We start from the raw sequence: 10,705 nt of genomic DNA, 5'->3' as shown, positions 1-10,705 counted from the left end.
ACATTAAAAAAAAAAAAAAAAAGTGAGTAGCAGAGTACCGGCTGCTCACTGAACCGAGAACATCAGAACAGTTGGGAAGACCACCACTGCCGCCAATGTACACATCATGCACCATGGTGTGGCAGCTTAGCCATTAGAAAACTCAGAAACAAGCAGTCTACCTTCTTTAAATCAAAAGAACTCTACGTAATGAGATGCTTCCTCTTTTCTTAGAAGAATTGTTAAAAATTACATCTCTAGTCCATGTATTAGAAATTTTGAGGACAGTTAGTTTTCCACTATATTCTGCACTGTAGATATTAAAGTACAAAAAAACCCAGAACAAAACAGTGAAATCACGTTCAGTGATTATTATAAAGCTTGGACACTCACCACAACTGCTTGATAGAACCATCTGCCTTCTTTTTAAGGTTATTCAATGATTAATTCAGCTATGTGGCTGGCATGTGGTGTATTATACTGTCATTATAAAGACCAAGGAGTAGCAAATTAGCACTTAAATTGTTAATTTAATTTACTCTTAACATTAAAGAATTATGTTATTGTATGAGTAACTAGCAATTAAACTTTAAAATTAAAGATATAACTGATTTGGAAAACAAATTTATCCTGTTCTAGACTCATATATGCTAACAACATCTATTGTAAAACCTGTTTAGACTAAACCAGTGCTTGGAATATTTGGAAACTAAAAATATAACAGGCATTCACTCACCTTTTGTAAGGTCACAGTGTACTGTTCCCATATCAGCTCTTCCATGCCTGGGGCCTGTTGCACACAGAAACCAATTAGTAAAACACAAAGCATACAACTATCTAAATTAAAATGTGAAACACTGCATTAAAAAACAGGTATAAAAATAATATGTGTATTCTAATAATTTGGTAGAGTTAGTATGAAATATATGTATTTCAACTAATGAGGATTTTTTCTTTAAAAGGGAAAAAAATATTAATAGGTTGTAGAATCCCTTCACATCTCGCAAATTTAACAGCTCACTTTGATTTTCTGGAAAAGTCTCACTCAGCAAAAGCATTTAATTTGGATCACAGTAGCATTACATAGCTCCCATTCCAATAACACACAAAATACTTAAGGAAGATCTCTCTATTACAATACACAATAAGATTAGCAGTTGAAACTGAGGTTTTCAAAATAAACTAGCCTTCAAATCTTCTGCTTCTTGTTCATGTGGATTTAACAGAATGTTTTGTCCATTACAAATTATGTAACTGAGTATTTAGGTTCCCCTCAAGAAATTAAATTTTACAGGAAAACACAGTGTATGACTATATAGCACCAGTATATCCATTTCTGTGACACATTCCAGAAACATTTTTTTTCCCACATTTCCAGTTAAAAACTGATCTTCAACTGATCAGTTTACCTTGCATGATATAACCTGAAATCTTTCCAGCATCACAGCTTAAAATATAATGCACACTAGTCACCCAGCTGTGATGCATCATATAGTACACAGCCAGGCACTTCAGTGCCTCCCCTGTAAAATGACAAGAAAAGTAAGGCACGATATTTGACACACTGCAAACATTTCAAAGTATACATTGCAGAAGAAAAATCCAGGCATTGCATGAGTATGTGCACACACATACTCAAGCCATAGGTTTATTTGGTTTTACTGCTAAAAGTGGTCTTCCTTCTTGGGAAGCTAAGAGTTTGTTCAGAAAACTGAAGTTCAGACTGAAGCTCAGTTTTGACTTAACAGTCTTTTTAAAAGCATTAAAGGGATTACTGGCAACTAAACTCCAAAACAACAGGGAAGTGACACAAGAAGGGTCTGCCTGTACTTTAAAGCATACCCTGTCTTTCCAGAATAAAAGTCTTCTGGCAGTACACAGCTGTTTAGCAATCTATGGATGATGTTTCTCAAATTCAAAGAACCCCATGATGTATTCTTCCAGTAGATTCTGAGCACCCTGAAGAGGAACTAGATTTACATTTTCCAATGCACATTCACTGTACTGAAAATGAAACTTAAAATGTTAAATTCTGCTCAAGAGTTCCCGAGGGAATACACAAAACATTCAGCATTCTTATAAGGAATTTTACAACACTGAAGAGTGTTAAAGTTTCTACTGTTCTCCCAGAAAATGAACAATGCTCACCAGTTTCCAGAATCTTTTGGGTCCAATTAAAAAATGATATAAAATAGCTGGAGGATGACATACTAAAAATAATACAAGTAAATAGTTCTAAATTTCTACTCATCTAGATCAGACAAGAATGATTGGCATTTATAACTGTCAGTATTAAAACACATTTGTCTTGAGTCAGTGAACTACTCTGCTGAAGCACATGGTAAAATTATTTTCTCTGATATTCCCATTTAACCAGCTGTCAGGTCTAACACTTCAAATTAGTTGACACTGAACTATCTCAAAACATCTACTCCCTTACACAGAGAACCTTCCATAAGTAAAAAACTTCTTCTTAACGAAGCACTTCTTCTGAGCTGCTGTGATGATGCAGTAAATAGAAGTGACTAAGCTTGCTTGTCTGGCATGTATGAAAATGTGTAAATAGTTTACCTACTACTGACCCTTGGCTGCACCACCACTGATCTGCTTTTCTATATGATATTTTTAAGCTTCCCAGAAAACCAGTCTGGGCTAAAGAAGGGCCTAGTGTAATTTAAATTCCAGTTGACCTCAGAGAAGAAAGTTTTAGAAATGAAAGACGGTATCAAATGAGGGTAAAATCTGAAGGACAAACAAGTGGGTTCAAATTTTGTAAATGCAGGGGAGATAAAGTCTATTCCATCCTTCCCACTGTATAAAACCTTAACAACTTAACACGTGTAACAAGAACACTTCAGTTGAGTCTGCACTGTACGCTGTTCTTGCCAGTGCTACTTCCCAGCCTAGAATACTGAGTCCCCTTCTATGCAGTCAAAATAGCAAGGCAGGCAGGAAACAATCGACCAGAGCTTACTATTTGTGTGGACAAAGAACAACATAGTTGCCTTACTCTTCCTGAAACTCTTAACACCAGCTCTTTCAATACACTACCTGCTAAAGAAAGGCCTGCTTATTCAGTCCAACACCGCAGAAAAAGGACTGAGGAAAGCAAAGATATTTGAGATGGATTTATGGGCGTGAAATACGTAAGTTTAAAGAAATTTCCTTCCAGAAAACTAGGCCTCCCATGAGCAGTGGCACAAGTAAAACCTTGTACACAATCAGAGATGCACTGTGTAGTAAATCAAAGCATTGTAAACTAACAGGGTTAAATTTATTTTGCTCTATTTGTCTTCCGATACCTGGTCATAAAAAATAGTGATAAGAATGGAAGAGAAATCACTGCATGCAGACACTACATTTAAGGTTTTGCAAGATGTTGAGCCTACAGTATCATCTCATCTGTGCCTAGAAAAAGTTCCTCATAGTATCAGTGGCTCTCTTGGGTACTTCTGTGTAAATTCTGAGTTTATTTTTGTCTTGGAACTGTTACTGAACATTAAACAAAAGCTAATTAAGTAATTCATTTCTAAATTCACAAGTATTTGTTGAAGTAATACATTTTTAGAAATTGTCTCCCATTTGGTGTATGCTATATTAGTGAAGGAAAGTACATACTTGCAAAGCTGATTTTGTGCAACATAACTACCAAGACAACAGGACTAGTTCTGCCATAGTGATAAAACTATGAGGGCTCTGTAACAGAGTCCATAGAACTGAATGGTCACCTTAGAAGCTCAAAAGGCACAGAATACATCTGCACTCCCACAAATCTCTAAGCAATAATCTTTTTAACATTATAAAATGTACTGCTGCTTGCCATTGCCATGATGCTAACCCATACTGACAAATTCATGGAGAAGATTGAGAGGGAGGGAGAGACTACAAAAAATTATCAGTTGAGGACTTGGTCAAAGCTAAAATTGAAGTCTCCACTATAATTGCAAAATTGCTGTATTCCATATCTAATAACATGACTCTTTCTCTGCATCAGGTGATGGGTTACAAAAAGCCTCAATTGACTTGCTAATCTCTTCATACTTCATCTATAAGGAAACACAAAGGGATCCTGAGCAGCCTGTGCATCCCTTTATAGGATCACAATTTCACTGCAAGATCGCACAGCAAAACACTGGAGAAATGAAGGCAGAATGGTTAAGAATCCCATGTCCAGCTACTAACGGTAACTGTTTTGCAAGTCTACCCAGGTTTTACACAGATAGCAGGCTACCTGCAGTAAATGCAAATTACTGTAATTAGCTAGTCTGAATTAATTAGTGACTAAAGACAGTCCATTTCTAATTAGAACAATGTAGTCAGGATTTGCTTAAATCTGCCTAATGCTCATATACCAAAATGAAAGGTGCTTTCTACATAACGAAAATAGACTGCTTAACAGAATCTTTGGCAGGAAACTGATCAAAGTGCTAAAATCCTCTCTGTGGTATGAACAGGCAGCTGTTCCAACTCTCACTGACAGTCATCAGAGACTTATGCAACTACTTGTTACTGAGAGATCACTGAAGACAACTTCATTCACACTGAAAGAAGTACAAAACCAGAAGACCTGCCACAACAGTTGTCTGGCTATAGAAGTCAGTTGGAGAGGGGAGGGATATATGGGGGAGGAGGGGTTGGGGAAGAAAAAAGCTTGGAGCAAGATGTAAAAAAAAAAAAGCAACTCACGTGCCCTTTCAAAATCCCCAACTTTTTGACTGCATGTGACCACATTCTCTGCAGAGCTTGAGCTGTCTTCATTGTTGCAGGATATAATCTGTGAGCGGACGCAGTACATCCCTGTCTTTTCATCTGTTCCCACCACTCAACACTGTTATGTAATTCTAATACAATAGTGGCCTACATACTCGAACAAATCCTGCCGTCAGTTTCACACAGAAACACATCAAAACCACAGTAGTGAAATCTAACAGGAGTTTAATCCTCACTTTAAGAGATCCCAGGAAAAAAGCAGTACTGTAATCTTCCTTTTTTTAAAAAAAAAAAAAATTGTCTGATACAGATCAATATTGTAGCAAGTTATTCTTCCAAGCACATATGTGTTCACCCCACCAGGAACCTACTTGGAACTCTAAAGAAAAAAGGCTTAAGAAGCACAATACAGATTATTAGAAGTTTCACATTCTGACTATAATATAGTAAAAATTATCACTTGACTCCATTATCTTGAGTAACACTGTGGTTTAGCAGCCTCTATCAAATCTTGACAATTTAACTGCTGAATCTGGGAAGTCCTTATGCAGCAGCAGCTGTATACATGTGAGCAATCCCTTCAACTGCATGTGTAAAATTACATATAAACACTTGCAGCACTGTGGATTTAGCTCCAGCAAACAGTCACAAACAACAGATATTCCTTCTGCCCTCCAACATTTAGTAAGGTATGTGTAAGAATGATAAACTAATCATACAGCCAAACAGATTACTTTATTGAAAAATAGGTCAAGCTATCAGCTCCATCTATGTTGCATGAATGCTGTGAAATTTAAGCCTTAAGTGAACTTTTCTCCTGGACTTTATATAGTTTCACAGGCAGCGAACAGATAAGAATACATGCCAAATTCAGTACACAATTCCAACCAAAACCGCCATCTGTAAATTTTTCATTAGTGAAACAATTTTAACTGCTGAAGAACAGCAGCAGAAAATGTGGAGGGTTGGGGGTTTTTTGGAGGGGCGGGGGGTATGGTGTTTTGTGGGGTTGTTTTTTGTTTTTTTTTTTTTTTTGTTTGTTTGGGGTTTGGTTTGGTTTTTTTTTTTACGTTTTTTACGTAAGACTGAATCTAACATCCTGTGTTTTGACTGCGACCCCATCTCTGCACCAGCCAGAACTAGGATGAAACTTCATCCTAAATTGAGGATGAAGTAGAATGAAGCTTGCACCTTCAGCGCTGAGCTGCTGAGGGTGAACACCATTCAACCTGCACTGAGAGGGTCCAGGAAAAGCACACTGACACCAGCCTGTGACTGGAGCTTCCCACTTCCAGAGTAAACTATTTATATCTGCATGTGTAAGACTGTTTTTAGAGTGTGGTCAGAGTTTACAATCTCTGTCAACATTTCTAAAAAAACCTTTCCTCTGAAAACTCATAGCTTCTAAAACTGTCTTTAAAATTTATTTTTACAAAAACAGCAGAAGGAGAAACAAATATAAGGATGTATTTGAGACCTTTCTAGCCTTAGCGCTCCTGCTTTCCTTCTCTTTGCCCTGACAAAGCTTCAACAAGCACTCCAAATAGAGGAGTATCACTGAAAAAAGTCTGTTATGACATGAACAAAAATGACAAAACACTGTCAATGAGCTGTAGTGGCTGTAACAGCAAGGACTCTTCTTCCTTGGTTTTGGACTGTCTTTTCTCTAAAGGAAAATGAGAAAGACAGATGGATTGACTCCACCAAAATTTAAAGGAACGCCCCCAAAAAATTTAAAAATATAATCAGGAATTCTAGCAATGTTACTACAAATTCTCTTGCATAGTCAGAACAGAAAAAAGGACTGATGAGCTAACAGAAAGATATACACTTACGCATTTTAATATTTCATTTTTGAGGAAAGCAATTTGTCCGGTATAAGAATTCCTCTATCTATATTTTTAAAGTGAGATAGACAGAAAATACATGGGTTTTAAACTAAAAAACACTGACCCAAATACTATCTTTTGACCTTACCTGCATGCTTCTTTACAAAGGGGAAACTGAAAGCCTAACTTCACTCCCAGCACAACATTACAAATGCAATTACAAGCCTTTCACATTTCATAACTATTTGACATCTATTATCCACAGACATTTTAAAACTGAAACTCTTTATGAAAGCAAGCTCAACTTTAATGAGACACAACACCTTGGTTCTTTATCGGAATCTATGCAGACAATAATAAGGAATCATGTGGGGAAAAATAAATTGAAAACTAAGCATGATGATCTGTTCTGTAAACTGGGACTGTGAAAAGAAAAGCAGAGTTCCTAGAAAACTCAACGGAGCAACCTCAGAACGTCATCACAAAGCCTTATGGCAGAACCCATGTGAAGAAAGAGCTGCCTTACCCTGGCATGGTTGCCCCTGCAGAAAACCTAACTAGAAGTCTTACACCTAGCACTGTTTGTTTTGATGTCTTCCTCTATAGCCAGCAAAGAAAAAGGGTATTTCTGCACACATAACCTAGACAAGTCTGTGTAAGCATACAGAAGGGAAATCCAAAATGGTTGTCTTGGCTTTGTTATAGAAGTAACACAAAAAAGAGGTCCCTCCCTACACCCCACCCTGCCCCCTTCGTCTGGTACCATGGACGTAAGCATAGAAACCTTGAAAGCTGAGTCCAGCTTCTCCCCTAAAGACAGACTTCTACACTGAAGATGACCAAGTACTTCACCTACCTGTAAAGGATGGGAACAGGGGCTCTCCCAGCCACTGATATAAGCAGTCAAGTGGAGGGGCTCCAGAGCTGCATAAAGATGTCGGCAGCATACCTGATCTCAAAACCCAGATACATTATCAGAGGGTTCAGAAACTGTCCTCTCATGTCACCTGCCTGCATATAGGCAATTATGACAGGCAAAACTGGATGACCCTAGATCTACAGGCATTTAAAGACACTGATCTATTATATTTCAATTTTCAGAGGATCCCCAAGAGATCCATCCCCTCAATAGACAGCAGAGGCTGAATGAAATGAAAAGCAATCTGTACATCAGTGTGTGGTGTGAAGGTCCACACCTCCTCTTTTTCAGCCTACTGGGCTATCAAAGATGACTACTAGAAGATGACTGCATAACATCAGCTGCATATCCAGCGCTTACCAAATATTCTTAATTAACATAGTGAAAAATGACTGAACAGGAACAGAACCTTTACTAGGTCTTTCCCCTTCAGTAAGGAAGGATGTTCAAGCAACTTTGAAGTAAAGAAGGCTTTGATTGAACTGTTTTCATGAAGTATCTGCATATGGTGTGGCAGATCTTTGATTAGGGTCTAGAAGAATGAGAAAAACTATTCACCCATAGATCTTTTACATCTTAAAACAGGAGGTACCTTGTTTTCTACCAATAAATACTCTAATTCAGAGAAGCATTTCCTCCTTTTTGTCTAGGCTCCTGCACCAATATAGCAACCCCCAGAAGAGCAACAGATCATCCTGATGAAACAGGTTCCTGGAATGATGAATGGCTCAGGTGAAAGGAAGAGAAATAATAAAAAATGGTTTGCAAAAGATATCCACTAGGAATAACATGCAATTGCTCTTCAACAGGGAAGAAACTCCTTTTTTTTTTTCTTTTCCCCCTCAGGTCATGAAGTCGAAACACACATAAGGGATAATTTCATGTTAAGAGGTCATCAGTTCCACTTTCACATTCGAATAAAATCAAGATGGTTGTTAACATCAAGAAGGTTATATTAATAGGATGCAGGAAGTTTGGGGCTTTTTTAAAAAAGTCACATACTGTACAAGTATACTGCTGCACTGGAATACAATTTCTGAAGAATAAAAATAATTAATGTAGAAATGAGCTGTGCAGACAATCCTTTCTTCCCCTTCCCTCCAATGGAGAATTATCGGTTACATACAGCCTTTGCTTCCTCCCAAATAACCCAATACGAACAAATACCTTGCTAACAGAGCAAAGGTATTCTGCTTGTAAGAAGCACATTCATGTATTATCAGACTTTGTGCAAGAAACATGTTTTTCCAAAATGCATTTAGAAGCAGCAATCTAAGGGCTGTCTAAAAAGACCTATTTTAAAGAAAATACAAACCAAGCTTAACATTTCTAACCATTTGTTCTTCATAGATTTGGAAAGTTGAATGTCTTACACAGAAACACAAACAGAACTGGTTTTAATGCAAAAGAACTGACAATGTCAAAAACCTTTCTTAATCATATTCCACTTGAAAGTTACACAATTCACTTGCTATAATTTATAAATTCTATCTACAATAACATTGGCAAATGCCACGTAAGTACAACATGCCTATTACAGGCATTCAAAGACCAATCTTTACCTCTTAAGTTGCATGAAAACTTTTAAAACCATGAAATGGGAACTGTATACTAGACAACACATTTTTTTTTTTTTTACTTCTTTGAGGAACAGTTTGAATCCAGCATAACACCACCACTCACAGTCATTACTTTAGACTGTGCTCAGCACTCTTTCACTAATTTTGCTTTCAGTTAGCAAAACTACTGCTTAAAAAATACCCAGTGCCAAATCTGTCATCTGCAGAGCCATGAGCATAATTCAGGCTTCTTGACTTCAAGTGGCCTATCCACTGAAATGTGTTGTGCAAGGAAGCAAACACACAGATTTCCTCCATTTCTGTTAAACATAAAACCAGCCCCTGTAGTAATAGGAAAACATGGGTCAACCTTCTCCCATTTGGGGCATTTTAGCCAGGTAACAGACGGGGAAAAAATTCCAGGGTGGCAGAATTTGCATTCACTTCTACCTCTTGTTGCACTGTGACACTCCAAATGCCTTCCAGACTGCAAACTGAAATAGAATCCAGTTCTATGACGCACTGAGGAGATGAAAGGCAACAGCACTGTTCACCAGACTATTGAGAATATTAATCAACATATACATTTTGGTCTCATTTACACTGTAGCCCTGTTACTAATATTCAGAGCGTAATGCCCCAGATTTTCTAATGCACAAAAATGGTTTAAAAAACAAGCCAAATAAGATGGGGGAAAAAAAAAAAGTAGCAAACACACAGAAGATGTCTGCTGATCTGAAGCTCTGGTAAATTGTATGCTTTCTAATTCAAAATAGAACAATCCAGCTCACACCATGTCAATGACAAACGATGCTTAAATGTAATGAAGGATATCACAAAATCTGTCCATAATAGCAGTTCCTGTACTAGCATTATTGAATGGCTCACAGTGATGATAAAGCATCCCCAACTGAAATAATTTTTACAGAAATTTGCCCAAGCACATAAAGTGAATAACAAGTAACCTGGACACTGAAAAGAAGCCAGTAAAGAATGTGCATTAGCCATCCTTTTACTGGATTACTGAGTAAAACACAATCTCTGAATAGTTTTATTGTTTCAACTCTGTATGAAAGAAACACCTAAATAAAACTGGGGAAACTGTACATATAAATATCTGATTAATACATACCCTAGCCTCTTCTGGGGGGGAAAAAAAAAATAAAAAATCGAATGTTTTTCAGGGAAATATTTATCTGTCCATGCCAGTAAGATACTGCCTAGGAAAACTTTTTCTACTATTATTTAAAGCCAAACAGTTACCAATTATATTGAAGAATTTCAGCAAGCAGGACTATCACTTGGTACTTGGGAGAAAATACCAACACCCGCCAAGCTACAACCTCCTTGCAGGTAGCTGTGCAGAGCGGTAAGGTCTCCCGAGCCTCCTTTTCTCCAGACTGAACAACCGAACAGTCCCTCAGCTGCTCCTCACAGAACTTCTTCTCTAGACCCTTCACCAGCTTCGTTGCCCTTCTCTGGGTGTGCTCCAGCACCTCAGTGTCTTTCTCATAGCGAGGGGCCCAAAACTGAACACAGGAATCGAGGTGCGGCCTCACCAGTGCCAGTACAGGGGTCAGATCCCTTCCCTGTCCCTGCTGGCCACGCTATTGCTGACACAAGCCAGGATGCCATTGGCCTTCTTGGCCCCCTGGGCACACTGCTGGCTCCTGTTCAGCCGGCTGTCAATCAACACCCCCAGGTCCCTC

General features: G+C 38.0%; 1 protein-coding gene across 1 annotated transcript in view; it reads right to left on the bottom strand.

Moving 5' to 3' along the window:
• The window catches only part of TJP2 (tight junction protein 2), a 56,950-nt gene that overhangs the window by 24,277 nt on the left and 21,968 nt on the right, over positions 1-10,705 (bottom strand). Inside the window, exon 3 of the mRNA XM_026866052.1 lies at positions 716-769. Within this exon, the coding sequence (XP_026721853.1) occupies positions 716-769 (54 nt within the window). The remainder of the gene's footprint in view (positions 1-715; positions 770-10,705) is intronic.

This window comes from Athene cunicularia, assembly GCF_003259725.1.
Source record: "Athene cunicularia isolate RWA chromosome Z unlocalized genomic scaffold, athCun1 chrZ_part2, whole genome shotgun sequence".
Classification (NCBI taxonomy): Eukaryota; Metazoa; Chordata; class Aves; order Strigiformes; family Strigidae; genus Athene; species Athene cunicularia.
The sequence above is the reverse complement of the archived record's forward strand: the minus strand, read 5'-3'. Positions and strand labels throughout refer to the sequence as shown.